Source organism: Chelonoidis abingdonii, chromosome 21, assembly GCF_003597395.2.
Source record: "Chelonoidis abingdonii isolate Lonesome George chromosome 21, CheloAbing_2.0, whole genome shotgun sequence".
Classification (NCBI taxonomy): Eukaryota; Metazoa; Chordata; order Testudines; family Testudinidae; genus Chelonoidis; species Chelonoidis abingdonii.
In genome coordinates this window covers 4,539,229-4,557,614 of record NC_133789.1, presented here as the reverse complement: position 1 = coordinate 4,557,614, position 18,386 = coordinate 4,539,229, and the positions used below count along the sequence as shown (strand labels likewise).

The 18,386-nt window shown below is 50.2% G+C and overlaps 1 protein-coding gene across 4 annotated transcripts in view; it reads left to right on the top strand.

Moving 5' to 3' along the window:
- MLLT6 (MLLT6, PHD finger containing) overlaps positions 1 to 18,386 on the top strand; it is a 72,321-nt gene that overhangs the window by 27,815 nt on the left and 26,120 nt on the right. For 3 of the 4 annotated variants that reach the window (XM_032791346.2, XM_032791347.2, XM_032791345.2), the window contains exon 8: positions 10,014 to 10,112. In XM_032791346.2, coding sequence (XP_032647237.1) covers positions 10,014 to 10,112 — 99 coding nt within the window. Of the gene's footprint in view, positions 1 to 68; positions 198 to 10,013; positions 10,113 to 18,386 lie in introns of those variants that run through there. The other variant, XM_032791348.2, reaches the window with a different exon arrangement.

The window sequence follows — 18,386 nt, the reverse complement described above, 5'->3', positions numbered from 1 at the left end:
TCTCAGTCCCGCCCCGCTATGCGAGCTCAGTTCCCCCCTCCTTCCCCAGTCAAGTCTCTGAGCTGCTCCATGCCGAGATGCCAATCCCCAGCTGTTAAATCCTGCCTGGGGAGAATGTGTTGTTCATGAAGTTGGTTGCTTTGGGGGAGGTCCATGTTCGCCCCAGAGCCCTGCAGGGAGCGTGCAGTGCCTGGAAGGTAGGGGGGTACTTTGTTTTTCGAGGCAAGGTGTGTGTGTATGGTGTGTGTGGTGGGTTGTTCATATATATACCCCCCCCCCCTTCTCCAGTGAAGCTGCTTTCTGCCAGCCTCAACTTCTGGCCCTCCCCCACTGCAAGTTCCCCAGGCAGGCAGGAACCACTGGCAGCGATTCATCAGGGCTGCACACCAAGATTCCTGGAAAGCAGATTTGCAAAAGGGGGTTCTATGTGGAGGGGAAGCAGAAGCGGGTGCTGGGCACCGAAGGACATGGGTTGGCAAGCAGAGCAGGCTCCGGCTGTGCCCTTCCTCGCTTGCTCTCCTCCAGGTGGTGCAGTCAGTGGTGGCTCTTGCAGGAAGCATTCAGAGCAGTAGTGTTCCTTGTCCCCTCCCTTTCCCCAGAGCGAATGGACACGTTTAAATGCCTGGGCTGAGCGCTGGGGAGATGGCACGGGATGGGGCTGCTGCCTGCCAAGCTGGGCGTGGGCGGCGCAATGGAGAAAGGTGGAGACAGGGCAGGGCTGCAGGATCTGGGAGCTGCCAGCTGGCTCTGCGTGAGCATGCCTGCAGGTAACAGGGTAGCTTATCTGGGGGTCTGTCAGCACCACTAAAATACCCATGAATAACTAGAGACCTGGGGGCCCCTGGGTGGCTGGGTAACCCGACCCCTCTGGGTGCGAGTGCCCCTGGGTGGCTGGGAAACCAGACCCTCTGGGTGCCAGGGCCCTGGGTGGCTGGGAAACTAGACCCTTCTGGGTGCCAGACCCCTCTGAGTGGCCAGGTAACCTGACCCCTCTGGGTGCCAGTGCCCCTGGCTATCCAGGTAACCCGACTCCTCTAGATGCCAAGGCCCCTGGGTGGTTGGGTAATCTGACCCCTCTGGGTGCCAGTGCCCTTGGGTGGTCAGGTAATCTGACCCCCCCTAGGTGCCAGGGCCCTTGGGTGACTGGGTAATGCGACCCCTCTTGGTGCCAAGGCCCCTGGGTGGCCAGGTAACCTGACCCCTCTGGGTGTCGGAGCCCCAGGTAGTAGCCGGATAACCTGACCTACTAAAGTATCAGGAAATAACCTGACTTGTCCATTTCCTGGGGTGTCACTAAGGGACTCAGAGCAATCAGGCATCCTGAAACTTGCAAAGTGGAAGCGCAGGGGTTTGAGACCCAGAAAACATGAGCTGAGGTTCCACCGGGTCGTTTTGGCCTTCTGATCCACCAAGAGGGGAGTGAGTGAGTGACCCGCAGAAGCCTGAAAAGTAGAAGTGTTTCCTAACTGAGCAGGGGAGGAGAAGGAGGTGGCTGTGGGCATGGCCCGGAGCTCTTTGTGTTGGCTTGGAGCAGAACTGCAATTCCACTTCTGGTCTCCTTGCAACACTCTGGTTTTAATGCAGGAAGTGGCTGCTGGGTAAGTTTAAGCAGGGTTCAAAGTCTGGCCTCTGCAGAGCAGATTTTCCAGAGTTCAGAGCCAGATTCCCAACTGCTCAGCACCTGCACTTGGGGCCACCTTTTCAAAAGAGCTGAGCATCCAGTGTGCTGAGCTCTTTGGAAAAGCCCGGGCTGCCCTGGGGGGGAGGCAAGTGGGGCAATTTGCCCCAGGCCCCACAGGGGCCCTGCAAGCCCTGGCCCTGGCTTCAGTTGCTCAGGGTCTTTGGTGGCATTTCGGTGGCAGGGGGCCCTTCAGTGCTGCCGAAGATGCACAGCGACTGAAGGGCCCCCCGCCGCCGAAATGCTGCTGAAGACCCTGACTGCCACCGGGTGAGTACAAGCGCCGCTGCTCCCCCGCTTTCCCCCAGGCCCCCTGAATCCTCTGGGAAGCCCTGGGAAAAGCAGGCCACTTATTTTAGGTGCCTAAATTGGAACTGAGCTCTTTGACAAATCTGGTCCCAGTGCTGAGTGCTTGCGATGTGCGTGTGCATATATACATACACGTTCCTAGATGCAGCCAGATGCACTGCCCAGTTATTTGTCATAACCTCTATAGTGCTGACAACTGAAGGAGATTCTCCAGGACTTCAGATAGGAGAGATCTGTGGTTTTGGAGCAGGAAGTTCTGAGATCTGTCACAACTGCTACTATGTTAGCTCTGGCTTGTGCCATACTTGCCATGACCTATGGGGTAAATTCATGACAATGCTGTCTCGTGAAGCATTTGCATCGTCACATTGTAACGCTGTCCGAAATAAATTTGGGATTTGTCGCAGGACATGACCTATGGCAGTCATGGAGTTTCAGGATCCGCTTTGGTGCAGCTATGTGGTAAAATGCGTCTTACTCATGCATCTGACTCCCTGCCCTCTGGACCCCCCCCTCTGGACCAATACTAGCTTCATTTTCTGCAGGTGTCATGAGTGGTGCGGGGAGGTGAGGGCTGGAGACTGGGAGTCAGAATGCCTGGGTTCTTTACCTACCTTCCTGTGAGACCTAAGGCAAAGTCACCTCGCTGCTCTTTGCCTCAGTTTCCCCATGTGTAAAATGGAGATATACGGAACCATCCTTGTCAAGCACATTGAAAACTTCTTCTGTAAGCCACTAAACGAGTGCTTATTTTTCTTATCAGAGAGATTGAGTAGGAGTCACAACTCTTTCATTCCAGTCCTAGCTCTGCCGCTGATGCACAACATGACCTTGGGCCAGTCACTTACCCTCCTGTGCCTCACTTTCCCCATCTATAAAGTGAGTGTAACATCTGTGTATCCTACATGGATGGTTGTGAGGCTTAATTGATTAATTAATGTTTGCAATATTACTAGACAGAGCATTCAAAAAGCATGAATCAGGCTCTGAAAAAATCATGAGATTGGCTAAAAACCATGAGATTTTAATATAATAGATTTTTTTTTAAATTTGCCTTCTGGTTTTTGAGTCTTTAAGGGTCACATTGGCAAGCGTTTTTTGGTAATCACAAGAGGTGGAAATGTTTGTTTGTTTTTATGTGAATGCTGAGATTCTTACATAATCCCTTGCTTCCAGGAGCTGGGGCTTTAAGACAACACAACTATCAGGAGAGTTGGCAGCACTGCACTCAGGCTTCAAACCATTGGCCGAGGTGTTTGTAAAGTGCAAGGCAGTCCCTGGATCACCATAAACACCCAGTGGTGTTGCCGAGCACAGTATTCCCACTCCATGTGATTTCATGGATAACTGTTTGGGTTTTTTTTAACATGACCCATTTGTTTGGGGTGAGGTGCACTCTTCTCATGTGGGCAGCCCAGCTGAATCCCCCTGTTCTATGAGAAGCATATGGGGGAAGCTAAGGACATTTCCAGCATCAGAGCTGCCTCTCTCTGTGATACCTACCGGCAGGACCCTGGTATCTTCAAGTCTTTTTTAGCTCTAAATGCCCCATAGCTAAGGCACTTTTGTTCTTCATGTGTGAAATCCTATCTCCCCTTCCTTCCATCTTGACTCCTGTCCAGCTGCTGCTCAGGGTTGGAGCCATTCGGTTTGGGGTCCATAGCGAATTTCCTGGGGAGTTTTCACATCAGACCCGCCAGTTGGTTGAGATGAGGGGAAAAGAAAGAGTGTTTGGGTAATAAGATGACAAGTATGGGATGGATGGATTGGGAGAGAGAGAGGAACAGATGTTATGGTTGGTTATAGCCAAGCCTGTGGTCAAGTGGATTGAACTCATGGCTTGGAGCCAGAAGCCCTTGGTTTGCTGGAAGGAAGGATGGTCTTGTGGTTGAGCCACTGTCCTGGTATTCAGGAGAATTGGGTTCAGTTTCTGGATCTGCTGCTGACTCCCTGTGTGATCTACGGTAAGTCACTTAGGGCCAGATTTACAAAGGGGTTTCAATGCCTAGTGGACTGACAAATATGCCTAAACAGATTAGGCACCTAACTCCCATTGAAAGCCAATGGGATGAGGTATCTAACTCACTTAGGTGCTTTTGAAACTCCCACTGGGTGCCTACCTGCATCTTTAGGCTCCTAAATACCTTTGCAAATCTGGCACTTGGTCTCCCAGGGTCTCAGTTCTCCACTGTTAAAATAGACGTGTGGATCCTTCCTTTGTTTATACTGTAAAAGTACTGAGGCAGAGACTGCCTCTCACGATACTGTGCCTAGGACAATGGAGCCCTGATTTTGTTTGCGGCTTTTAAGTGATACTATAATACAAATACTAACAGCCCTGGCTCTGCTGCTGACTCATTATCTAGCCTTGGGAAAGTCACATAGTTACAGCCCCACTCTCTTTGGGTAGCTCCATTTTTGGATGACCAGCTTGCAAATGCCCCATATGACTCACACATCCAGAAGGCTACCAGGGGTTCAGGTTGGAGAACCAGGGGGAATCAACCTACATAGCTATTCTGGAATTGCTCCCCCTGTGGATACTCCATGAGTAAAAGCCTCTTTGTTCTGGAATAAGTATTCTGTTTATGAGCTTTTATGGCAGATGCAATTTCATGCCTTCTTTTTTCAGCTGCTTCCTCAACAGAGTTGCACCAGGGATGAATCTGGCCCCAGGGCATTCATCACACAGAACACTCAACACAAAGGAAATACTTATCACCCTCTACCAAGATCAATACACAACAGAAAGAGCAGAGAGCGATGAGCTTGACTGCTGGAGACAGTTCTTTTCCAAGCCTGATCCTGTAAGGTACCAAATGTTTCCATGGCTCAGTGGCTTCCTTGGAGGTTAAGGGTGCACAGCACCTCCGAGAAAGTTCTCAGCAACCCACAGGATCAGAACCTTGCTCTTCAGAGTAGCTTTACTCCTGACATGGGAGATTTTAAGAATGGGAAGCCTAGAAAGTCAGAAGTTATGGGAACAGGGGAGCCTCTTCCAGCAATCTCATCCTTTAAAAATAATATTATTCCTAGTCATAGTGCTTGGTACTTCCACAGACAGCCCTCTTCATCTTCATGGCACTTTATAAGCATTCATTTCTCTTGCTAAGCTATTTGCCTCAATATCCTGCAGCAGTAACTTCTCCAGGATTAATTATACATCACATTTATTTTCATTAAAAAGTGTGTTGCTTTAAATATTTAAATCTTGCTGCCTTTTAAATAATAATAATACCAAGTAATAATAAATAATTCTCAGTTCTTATTTGTATTACTGTAGCACATAGGAAATCCCAGTCAAAGAGCAAGATCCCACTGCTCTTGGCACTGTGCAAACACAGAGGCATCTTCCATCCAAGGGTCTTTACTGGCCAGTTTCAACTGTAAGCCCTAGACCTCCGATCCTGCATTGAGTTCTGTGCAGCACAGGGGTCTGCACACATGAAGCTCATTTCAGGCCTAAATGTTGGCAGTTGCCAGATTGGATCAGACCCAAGGTACAACTAGCCCAGTATCCTGTCTCTGACAACGTCCTGCACCAGATGCTTCAGAGGAAGGTGTAAGAAGAACCCTGCAGTAGCAGATGTGGGATGAACTGCCCCCCTACATTAGGTCTCATCCTCCACTGTTATAGATTCACTTAAGCATGAAGTTTAATATCCCTTCCAAAATGTAAGCTAGCCTTAACGGTTATAACTCTGGATATTTTTGCTCTCTGTATAAACGTTCAGTCCCTCTTTGTATCTTGTTAAGTCCTTGGCCTCAATATCCTATAGCAGCAGGGCGGGCTCCAGGAACCAGACGAGAAAGCACATGCCTGGGATGGCACATTGTAAGGGGCAGCATTCCGGCCAATCTTGGGGCAGCACATTCCGGCCGCCCTGTCGTGTTTTGTTTGTTTTGGCAGCCTGGTCTGCAGCTCCGGAGCTCTCAGCCGGCTCCCCGTGCTCCGCCAGTCCCAGCCCAGCCAGGGCATAGACCCCAGCCTGGGGGGCAGGAACTAGCGATCCCCGCCACTCACCATGCCGCCGGGCTCCCAGGGACGCGCCACTCCGCACCACCTGCACCGACCTCCGCCTCCTGCGCAGCTCTGGGCCCGGCCCGGCCAAGCTGCTTTTAAAGGAGTGGTTGAACCAGCACCTCCTGCAGCCCCCGGGGGCTCCGCCTGCCCGGCCAGGAGAAGCACCCCAAGGCCGGAGGGGGAAGCCCCTCTCGCCCGGCTGCGAGCAGGCTGCAGCGTCACCCTTCAGCCCCCTGCAAGCTGCCTTGACCACCCTGGCAGGCAGTAGGAGGTTTTTTGTTTTTTTTTTCCTTCGGCTGTCCACCCATCCTTTTTTGCTTGAGGTTGCAAAAAAGCTAGAGCCAGCCCTGTTTAGCAGTGAATTCCCCAAACAACAACAATTTACTAGGGGAGAAAGATAGCAGCATATAGTCGTATTACACTTGCAGATAGTTCCATTTTCAGCTGTTAGCTTTATCCGTGGCAATCAATAATAAATTATTATAATTAATAGAGCTCTGCAGAGGATGGCAGTTCTGTTTCACAAAATATTTTGAATTTTGAAAAATTAGCTTTTTGCCAAATTGGAGCAAAAAAATGAAAATTTTGAAATTTTTCACAAAGGAAGATTCTGATTTTTTTTTGTTTATTTCAAGTCAATGAAAATGTTTCATTTCAATTTCAACTTTTTTTATTTTTTTTATTGTATTTAAGGCATCTGTTGTGGGGGGGTTATTAATTTCATGGGGGGGGTATTTTGAGCAATTTTTGTGTTTTATGTAGATGTCCAAAAATCAAGAGTTTTTGGTGCTATCTCTGTGTATATACTGCAGCATTATGTACTTTACTCATTACAGCAGTATATACAGTAATGAGTAATCTCTTTGTAACATTCGCTAGTGCACTTTACCGTAGTACTCTTTCAAACAACACTATGTTAAAATGCACTTTAGTGCACATCGGCAGAGTCTACACACGGACCAATTAATCTGCCACAAGTTAGTGCGCTTTAGAAATAACATCCCCACAGTCTTCGTTAATGCTCTGTGTAGACAAGCCCTTAGAGACGAGTAACCACTTCTAGTGTTTTTGCAATGTTTGTTGGAGAACCACCAAATTCTTTGTTGTTTTTTTAATCAGGGGTGTTTTATCAGTGTTTATCGGTTAAAGCCAAAAGTCAAAAGCCCTAATTATATTATAATCATACATTTAAAAAAATTCAAAACAAAAAGTTGTTTCACAACAAATAAATGAAACGTTTTGTTTGGAAGATGTCAAAACAAGACCTTTTGACATTATCAGAACGTTTTCCCCCGCGTGTATTTTCAAAATGAAATTCTAGCAAAGCTGACCTGAACTGCATAATCCAAAACTGTAGTTCCATCTAAAATTTTCCAGCCAGCTCAATTTATTATGAACCATTGTCATCAGATAAGATGATATTGTTTCCGAATCTGTTAAAAATCTGGGCTTCTGGAATTGCAGAGCCTAAGTGTCCCCTGCTTTGTGTCTGTCTGTCTATCTGTTTTAGGGTTTTATTCTGCCACCCATCACTGCAGGAGATGAGCACCTGCAGTGTAATATCATTAGCAACAATGAAGTCCCTAATGGACTTTATGAATTGTCTGTCATGTCTCCCTTTTTGAGGTAAAAACTGCTTGGGGTAGGGTTTTTTGAGGAGTCTCATTTATTTGTTTCATGGTGTGTTTTGGGGGGGAAGGGGTTGGGTAGAAGAGATTCCTGAGGTTGCGTCCTTCATGCTAGAATGGAAAGGTTTTTTCAAAGAGGAAGGTATTGTAGTTTCCTAAAGAGAGTCAGGGCTTGTGTACATGGTATGGTCATGCACTCTATGGGGACGGGTGATTTCTAAACCACACTAACTTGTTACATGTTATTTGGTTTATGTAGACCCTGCTGGTGCACTTTAATATACCACTGCTTGCAACTGTACTATGGTAAAGCGCACTAGGGAACCTTTAGGGAGCACCAGCAGGGTCTACACAGACCAATTAGTGCACTAAACCACACACCCCTACAGCACATTACCCCACCGTGGAGTCATACCCATAGACACTGGATTTGCCTAATCTCCCCTGGAAGTGCTTTCTACAGCAGGGACTTTGTATCGTCCTTTGTACCTGTAAACCAATGCCTGCGAGTGAGCAAGTGGAGAACTCTGATATGCTGGTGTTTTATAGCCATCTAGCGCAGGTGTGTATGGCTGTCTGAGTGGAGAATCAGGCCCATTCAGTTTTGAATCTTTTATCATCAGGATTTGAGGGTGGTTGTTTTGTTAAACCCCTGCTAGTGCAAACAAATAAGGTTGATGAAAAATGAATGAGAAATAACCATCATCACTGTGTGTCAAAATCCAGAGTAAAAAAAATCAAATGCTCTCACGCCTACCTACAGAAGGCCAGTTAATGGTACTGTCTCAAGTTGATAGAGAGAGGCATCATGTTTAGTGTATGAGGCACTGACGTGGGGTTAGGAGACTTGGGTCCTAGTCCTGGTTTTGTCACTGACCTGCTGCAACCTTGAGCTGGTCACTACCCCGCTCTATGCCTCAGTTTCCCTCCCACCCTTTGTCTGCCTTGACTGTAAGCTCTCTGGGGCAAAGACTGTTACTTACTATATGTATGTACAGCACCTTGCACAGTAGGGCCTTGATCTCAGCTGGGGTCACTAAGCATTACCCTAATAAATAGTAATGCTAATAAAGAGGTGGTGTCCCCTTGTACAGGCTCAACAGGGACGCTCAGTTGGTTTTCTCTGTATAGTACTCGTTATTTTATCTTGCCAGGATCAGTACCTAAGAAGAGCATATGCCTATGCAAGTCTGTGGTAGCTGCAAGGTCTCAGTACCTCTCGGGCCATAATCCTTGCTTGGTTTGCAGCCTGTACAAACAATCCCACTGACTTCACTGAGGCTTTAGAGGATGGAAACCAGGATGGATTTTGCCCTGAACAATCCAGCTGTCATTGATAGAGGGGCCCAAACCAAGCAGACTGGGGGGAATATTAGAACATAGGAACAGCCATACTGGGTGAGACCAAAGGTCCATCTAGCCCAGTGTCCTGTCTTCCCACAGTGGCCAGTGCCAGGTGCTTCAAAAGGAATGAACAAAACAGGACAGTTATCAAGCGGTCCATCCACTGTTGTCCACTCCTAGCGTCTGGCTGTCAGGCTTAAGGATGCCCGGAGCATGGGGCTGTGTCCCTGCCCACCTTGGCTAATAGCCACTGATGGACCTATCCTCCATGAACTGATCTAATTCTTTTCTGAACCGAGTTATACTTTTGGCCTTCACAACATCCCCCAGCAAGGAGTTCCACAGGCTGTCTGGGTGTTGCATGAAGAAGTACTTTCTGTTTGTTTTAAACCTGCTGCCTCTTAATGTCACTGGGTGGCCCCTGATACACGTGTTATGTGAATGGGTAAATAACACTTTCTGATTTGCTTTTTCCACCCCAGTCATGATTTTATAGACCTCTATCAATTCCCCCTTTTGTCATCTCTTTGGATCCTGAGCTTTGCCACCTAGGTCACCACTTTGGCCTGCTGATCTCATTAACCATGTTTCCCCGTACAGAGAACAGTTTGATGGACTGTCCCACCAACTGCAGTGCTGTGCGAGTCTGAGACCTTTCATGAGGGGATTGGGCTGAAGCAAAGGGGCACAGAGGCCCTGTGGGAGAAGTGGAGGAGGGCTTAAGTTTCTTGAAATCAGCCAGGGCATGTTAAACCGTTCCCTGTATCATCTTACCAGAAACTGATTTGGGGGATCCTGTGGATATTCTGTATGCCAGATGTGGGCTGCAGCTGGGGCAGAGATAGTGGGAGTGGGACGCTCCCAGAAGTGGTGTGAGGAGGCATGGCTGGTGTGGGGGAGAGAGGAAGATAAATGGGTAGCTGTAAATCCACCCCAGCACAAACCTCCTTCTCTTTTTTTCTTTTGCAATCTCTGTTCCCACCCCAGCGGAAAACTTGTCCTTTCAACACTTTTCTTGGTTCCTTTGCAGAGTCGGAAGGACAAGGAAAGACCTAAACAGAAGCACAAAAAACATCCGGAGTCTCCCACCAGCCTCACCCCGTCTTCTGTGCCCGTCCCTGCTGACAAGGTACCAGTTCATGAGGTGCTGTTGGGTGGGGGCTATCTCTGGGAAGTGATGGGCAAGAGAGGCTTTATCCCTTTATTTTGATTCCTGTTGTCTCACATTCTTCCTTCTTCTGCCCTTATTCACTCCTCCCTCTACAACCACCTTGGGAATTTCACTGTGCGGCTGTCTCTCGCTTTCCGGAGGCATTGAGGACCCAATCAGTGGCCTAACTCCACAGTGGCTGAGCGGCAGGTCTTAGCCTGCTTGGCAGCAGATGTTTGGGTTTAAAGCTCCGGTACAATTGATGAAACAGCCATGTGTTGCCCTCTCTGCAGCCGTGCTGTAAACAGTTTGGGCAGATGAGCAGCCCAGGTACCTCCATTTCAGGGTAGGAAGGGACAACTGGAGACCAAGATCCTGGCACTTTGCCTTTCTCTAAGCCCTTCCAGCCAAGCCTGAAAGCACCCCAGTAGGGCAGACAGGTAGTTACTGTATTTCCTTAATTTATAGGGAAACTGAGGCACAGATGGGCTGAGTCCCTACTGCCCTAAGGCCCCTTCATGAAAGACATCACAGCTCCCTACTCTGGAGCACCCTTACTATAAGGGCTTCCCTGGATGGTGCAGAACTGTCTACATTGGCTCTACACCAGCCCCAGTGTTGGGGGCATGCTGGGGCATACAGAGCCCCATAGGCGGTTGTTGCAGCCAAGTGTAAATTAGAACAGCCCTGAGGCTGCTCTAATTTGTGCCAGGGGCCAAGCCTCAGAATAAGTAGCATAGACGTGGTGGAGCTTGGTCAGAGCAGAGTCAAGGCCAGAGAGGTGACATGTTTTGCCCCAGCGTCACAGCAAGAACTAGAACCCAGACATCCTGACTCCCAGAGCCTGATTCTCCTCTCACTAATGCCAGAGTAACTGGAGGTAAGTCCAGCCTGCTCTGTACAGTTATACTCTGGCTAGAACCTATAGAAAACACGGCCCGCCAGCCCCCCTCAGAAAGACTATTTAAAAGTGGTTGCATGAATACTCAGCGCTAATGGCATCTACACGCAAGGAATACTCTGTGGGGAGGGGATAGCAGCCGGGCAGGACAGAGGCGAGCTATCCGAACTGTGTGAGAGGCCCAGAACTGAAATAGCAGGGGGTGTGTTTCAGGTCAGGATTGAAGGGAATTATCCAAGTTGCGCGTGAGGTCCAGGGCTGGAACAGCAGGGGAGATGCGGGTCAGAACTGAGTTGTGGTAGCAGACTCAGGAGCCAGGACTGGAATAGCTGGTGGGTGCAATTAAGGTGCCCCAGCTGAGCTGGGCATGGAATCCCGCACTCCACTTATTTGCACTCTTTCCAGCCCAGTGTTAGTGCAGTTAGACTTGCTGTCCTGAGCGGCAGAGTCCCCCAGTTCACAGAGCTGCTGGGGACTGATGTGCAAAGAAGATTATTTCCAAGCTCATGTTGAAATTCAAAACCTGGCTCCCGACTAGCTAGAGTGCCTCTTAGACAATTGCCTACTGTCTCCTCCCGGGTCCTGCCAGATCTTTGTACGAATGGGGGGAAGGGCCTAACTCGATTTATACAGGGACCTTTGTAAGCTGAAATTCAGGTGATCCTGATTACGCTGGCTGTTGCTGAGTGACGAGGCCATAGTCTTTCCACAAGGTGTTGTTATTAATCTTCATAACGGGTGGCATTCCCAAAGTGCCTTCTATGCACAGAGTCTAAAGCATTGCTCAAGCTTTCTGCTACCGAAACGCACCCACTTCTGGGGTGGAATGCAGCAGCTGTTTAACAGCACGCTGCAGCATTGCACAACTGTTCAGGACTGGAAGTGAAAAATCTGTTTGAAACTGCAGAAGGATACGTGATAGATACTGGCACTGGTGTGACGACACAAATGCAGTTACACAGCTGGAAACTCCCAACAGAGATACATGACGCTGGGGCAAGCTCCATCTTGCACCAGTGCTGTGCATCTACATGGAGTGTGCACTGGTGTAATGCAAAAATAACACCCATAGGGCTTTATGCCATGTCTACACTATAAACTTAGATCGGTGTAAGTTACGTCCCGGTACAACCACCAGAGTTAGTATATTGCTGGTGTGCGTGCATATTTGGCTGCTTGCCTCAGTACGGCACGTACTCACCAGCAGTGCTGGTGTCAATGCAAAGTGCAGTACGCCGTGGGTAGGAATCCCTATGTCCCTCGGGCTGCCGTCCTGCGCAATGCCTTTTGAGAAATGTTTGCAATGTGTTGTGGGATAATAAAAATGACTCACCCAGGGATCTCTGGGAGATAGGAGCCAAGCCCCCACCATGCCCCTTTGATTGGTGGAGATGGGTAGAATTACCCCAACTGGACTTTGTCTGGGACAAAGTTAAGTGCTCAGATCTGTGGGGGTGGGTGGCAAACTAAAAGGTATTTGTGGATGGACTAGTTGGTAGAGCTTTGTCATCACATTTAGATTTATAGTGAGAGAGGCAGGGCAGGCTAGTGGTTAGAGCATGGGACTAAGCATCAGGAGAGGGGGGTTCTATTCCTGATGCTGACAGTCACCTTGGCCAAGTTGTTTTCCCGCTCTGTGCCTCAGTTTCCCTCACTCTGGCCTGTTTAGGTTGTAAGTCCTGTTTAGGCTGTGTGTCTGTCCAGTGTCGACTCTAGCACAGTGGAGTCCTGATCTCAGTTGGGCCCCTCAGCGCCACTGTGATATCACCAGTGGCTTTGCCTCGCTTGAGATGCTTCGTGACCATGGCGTAGAACCAGAGGAAGAGACAGCGACCGTGCTGCACCGACCGTGCTGCACACTTATCATCAAACCCCAGCCAAGTCTACCCATGAAATGGCTCTTTCCCCAAGGCAGTGGGGCTCACTTCTTCCTCCTTCCCTGCAGCCCTAACACACTCCTGGCAGGTCTTGTAAGAGTCTCCCTGCTGGGGCCAGAGCAGCCTCTCCTGCAGCTGCTGACCTAGCCGTCCTCCTGGATTCAGGCTGTTATTCTGGCAGCTGGGGGGTCACCCACCACATTCCAAGCATTCTAGTGGCTCTGGGGACAGAGACCGCACCCTGTCCAGCAGCGGTGAAGAGGGCTAACTGGGGGGAGAGCGGGCTCTGGTATAAAGCAGGAAGCAGCGTGGCTGACTCAGCGGTAACTGAGCTGGACGTCTCAGGGCATTGGCAACGGGGAGCTCTTTGCCTCTTGGCTGCCAGTTTGAATCCAGACCAAGTTGCAAGCTGGGTGGGTTTCTTCACTGCCACAGCACATGGGCCTCTCTATGGCAGTCTCATCAGGGAAGCCAAGAGTTTGATGGGACCATGGAGCCTTGTGTTCCAATGAGAGGGTTTCTTCGGGACCCTCGAAAAGCCTGCAAGGTCTGAAAGAACCAGGCTCTCTGCTGGTCACCCTTCTGTGTGATCCAGGGAAAGTCACTTAGAGTGACTAAAGGTCCCAGTTTTATAGGGACAGTCCCAATTTTTGGGTTTTTTTCTTATATAGGCTCCTTGTACCCACCCCCATCCCGATTTCTCACATTTGCTGTCTGGTCACCCTAAAGTCACTAGACTAATGGAGAACAATGTTGGGAGGAGCTGTCCTTGTAACCCTGGGCCAGCCTGAATTCAAGAGGGCTTGATGTCTGCATCCAGGCATCTGAACCCTTCCAAGGCGGCACTACCCTCCCTCTCTCCTGGCACCCTGTGCGTGGAAGGGGCACATGGGCAGCCCTTGGCATCCAACCCAGGGTAGAGGCTGCCAGCTAATCTCTTTCAGCTTGGCCAGGAGTGGGAGTTGGTAGCATGGTTGCCAAGGCAGCCACATCTCCAATGGGATTTGTGCTTCTGTCGCAATATGCAGACAGGCAGGATCAAAGCTTGTCAGCGTTTTCAATGAGTACAGGAGTTGTGGGGGGAGGAGAAGGGGGTGGGGAATTGTTAACTCAGGCTGATATTTGGGTGCCAGAGATAAGGAATCCACGTGAGGAGCAAACACTTTCGAACTCCTAAAGCCTCCGTCTGTCTGTCCCACATTTTTCCCAGCAGCTTTAGCCACCGGATTTCCACCCTTCACAGGGTCCCAGAGCCCAGGCTGAAGATCTGCACTGCGGTTAAACAGGCCCCACAGCCCGACTTACTGCCCCAGGCCAGCTGCGGGGGGTGAACTGCAGTGTAGACATACCTTAGTCACTCGGTACCTTTGCTTCCCACCTGTCAAAGAGGGGGAAGAGCACTGGCCGAGCTCCCAGTGAGGATAACTAGGATAAAAGCTCACTGAGGAGGGCCATGTCAGTCGCATAGATAGCTGATTCCGGGTGTGTTCCTGGGATGGCGTACAGGGTGCTGAGAGAAGGTGGGTTGCTAGGGGAGGGGAAATTGTGGTGGGGAGGATTCAGGCACTGGGTTGGCCTATTTAGGAGCCAGTTGGGCGGTTTGTGCGACCAGAAACTCATCTTGCAGCAGATGCTCGGCCATTTTGGTCCCAGGTATCCAAGCCCGGTACACAACGGCGGCTGTGTCTATCCTCTCTGCCTGCAAAAGCCTCTGGGGAGCCATCCTAGCCCTGCCTAGTGCACTTGCAGTAAATCTGCCGCCATTCCTGGCTGCCCCAGCTGCTTTCTCCCACCAGCTGCAGACATCCTGATCACTTGTTGACACGCAATCGCACATGCTTCGGGCTGCAACATCTGGCAGGCAAAGCCGGCTTGCTCTGGATTCTGCAACCAAGCAAGTCATCCATGCCAAGGTCTCCCCCTCACCCACCCTTCTAGGTCAGGTGCTGGAAAAGGGAGTTGGGAAGGGGAAAGCATCTGATTGGACATTTCCATCCGGGAGACAGGGCAGCTTTCTGGTTTCCCAGTGTTGTCTGAGTCTTGCTGTACACCAGCTGGCCTGAGTCTGTCATGAGCCAGAGCCCCATCCTGGAAGAGCTCTGGGAAATTTTGCCCCAGGCCTGTTTCATCTTGATTTGTGATCCCTGCAATTGCATGAGGGGCATTGAGGGCAGGGGGAGATGCTCATGGTCCCCCCCCACGTCCTGGAAATCAGAGCAAGCCTTAATTAAGCACTTGGAAGCCTGCAGTAAGGATCCTCTCACCCTTCCTTGGTCTGAAGCTTGGGCCGTTGGTAAAAGCACACGGCTCGAAGTGAGGAGAAGTGGGTTCTTCTCTGCAACCTAGAGCAGGGCTGACGAGAGGGTGACAAAAGGGGGGCAGTTGTACTGGGAAATCAAGCGCCGGGGCCCCCCCGCAAACATCTGTAATGTCTGTGTAAATAAAATGAAATGGGACGGGGGAAGGGACCCCAGCAAACGTAATGCCCAGCCCATCGGGAGAACTTTGGGGTCCCGGTACACGTCACTTCAGGCCTGATCCTGAAGTCTGTTCTTGTATCATGCAGCACCACAGTATCTGAGCGCCTTCCAGTCTTGCACTAAGTAGTTCTCAGCTAGGGGTCCAAGACCCCCTGGGGGCCATGAGCAGGTTTCAGGGGGTCCGCCAAGCAGGGCCAGCTTTAGACTTGCTGGGGCCCAGGACAGAAAGCCAAAGCCCCACTGCATGAGGCTGAAGCCCAGGGCCCTGAGCCCTGCCACCCGAGGCTGAAGTCGAGGCTGAGCAATGTAGCTTCGAGGGGGGACCCTGTGGCATGGGGCTTGGGCAAGTGACCTGCTTGCTACCCCCTAATGCCGGCTCTTGTTTTTATATGCAGAAAGCCAGTTATTGTGGCCCAGGTGGACGGTGGAGTTTTTATAGCATGTTGGAGGGGCCTCAGAAAGGAAAAGGTTGAGAACCTCTGCGCTAAGCGATGCGATTCCGCGCCCAGAAGGCATTTAGTTAGTATGGTGATGGGTGTGGTACAAGAACCTAGACAGGGTAGAAATAGCCAGTGGGAGTTTTGCCATGAATCATCAGAGTGGCCCCTGAATCTCGGTTGCTCAGTTTTCCCCTCCTGAAGATAGAGGTAACAAGGCTGAGTTGACCTGTGTCCTCAGATGGCGTCCTTCATTGACGGCTGCAAGGAGCTTTGAGAGTCTCAGAGGGGAGCTGCTCCAGAAATGCAACATATTATTATGACCTGAGGTTTTCCAAAGGAGCCTGAATGAGCTAAGTGCCCGGGTCCCACTGGAAGTTGGGAATAGAGCACTGAGGGACACCCCCAGCTGTTATTATTAAGCAACCACATTAGAGCTCTCCTAAGGAGAGGAGGGATGGGGCAGTGGTTTGGGGATTCATTTAGGATTTGGAAAATGGGGGGTTGATTTTGCCTGCCCTACCGCCAACTCCCTATGTGATCCATTTAGGCCCTGATTTTTAAAGGCATTTAGGCATTGCTGTGCTCAGCATTGCACTGCCTAACTGGTTTAGGAGCCCAGGTCTCATTTTCAAAAGGTACTTAGGAGCCTAAATCCTATCAACTGTCAATGGGATTGAGGCTCCTGAGTGCCCCCCTAAATCCCTTTGAAAATGCGATGTAGGCTCCTAAATCAGTTAGGTGTTGCAAAGCCTAAATATCTTTTAAAATCTGGGCCTTCAGTCTCTCTGTGCCTCCATTCTCCATCTGTAAAATGGGTAGAGCAGCACGGCCCAACCTCACAAGGGTGTTGTGAGGATAAATCCATTCAAGACTGAGGCGCCGATTCTGTGGTGATGGAGCCATTCATGTACCTTAGGCAGAAGGCTCTCGCTGCCATGGCCAAAGCTCCATCTCTAAGAGGCAACTGGTTCTTGTTGGCCCTTTTGGGTGGCTGCTTCCCTGCATCCCTTTGTCTTGCCTGGGTGGGGAGAAGCTGCTGCTGTCACTGGATTGTTCACTGTTCCCATCTTCCCCTCCCTCACCCCCCATCAGTTTTAGTTTAATCCAAGGCAGGCAGTTCTGTACAAGTGTTTTTCACCCCTCCTCCTGCTTCCTTGTCAGTGGTTCCCTCTAGCAGCTCATCCCACCAATCAGAGCGCAAAGAGATGCTCTTCTGATTTCTGATAAATATATTAATGAATGAACAGCTCAGACGCTGCAGAGTGTCAGACGGAGGCCGGGAAAAAGGTACAGCTGTGATGGGGGGTAGCATGTGGCTCTGGGAGTGTATGTGGTGTATGGGTCTGGTCTGGTCCTTCCATCTCCCGGCTCACGGACCCGCAGATTTGGATTCCTCATAAGATTCATGGACTTGGCTGGGCTGGGAGACCCCTCTCCCTTGTGGTTTTTTTAAACAGGCCTTTTAAAATGTAAATACCTCTGAGTTTTTGCGAGGGATCTGTCACATTCTCAGCCCTGTGGGGTGTCTCTCCACAACATGCTCCACCTGCCACCCAACACACACACACACACACACACACACACGTACAATGCATCCTATGGAGTTTACCCCCCTTGCTCTCCTTCTCTCTCTCTCTCTCCCACACACACACACACACACTCTCTCTCTCTCTCTCTCTCTCTCTCTCTCTCTCTCCCCCCATCCTATGGAGTTTGCCCCCTGTGTCCTTCTTCTGGTGAATTTAGTGCTGGGGGAAAGTTGACAGCCCTGGAGCCTGAAGGACTCTGTGTAGCAACAGGACAGATACAGAGTGGACAGCAACAAGGAAATCTTCCCACCTTCAAACTGCATCAGGGCCGAGCAGGACAGATCACATCCAGGAATGAGAGGGGATTAAAATCTCTAGGGTCTATTCAGTCTTTGTATTATGGTAGCACCCACCGAGATCGAGGCCCCGTTGCGCTCGGTGCTGTACGTACACACTCTATGCCCCAGAAAGCTCACGGTCTAAACGGACAAAAGGTAGGGAGGAGAAACAGAGGTACAGAGAGGGGAAGCGATTTTCCCACAGTCACCCAGCTGAGTTGGGATCAGAGCCCAGTTCTTCTGACTTCTCCTATGTGTGTGTGTGTGCGGGGAGAGGTCGGAGGATTTATTTCGGTGATATGGATGGCTCTGATCTGGGCTGCGACCACCAGTTGGTCGAATATACCCACAATCAGTACTGCCAGTAACCATCCAGCGCCCTGGTGGGAAACCCTGGCCCCTCTGAAGTCAATGGGAGTTTTGCCATTGACTTCATAGAATCCCAGGGTTGGAAGGGACCTCAGGAGGTTCTAGTCCAACCCCCTGCTCAAAGCAGGACCAACCCCAACTAAATCATCCCAGCCAGGGCTTTGTCAAGCCTGACCTTAAAAACCTGTAAGGAAGGAGATTCCACCACCTCCTTAGGGAACCCATTCCAGTGCTTCACCACCCTCCTAGTGGAAAAGTTTTTCCTAATATCCAGTACTTCCTTGTGGGCCAGGCTTTCAGTGCTGCAGGTGAATGGCTC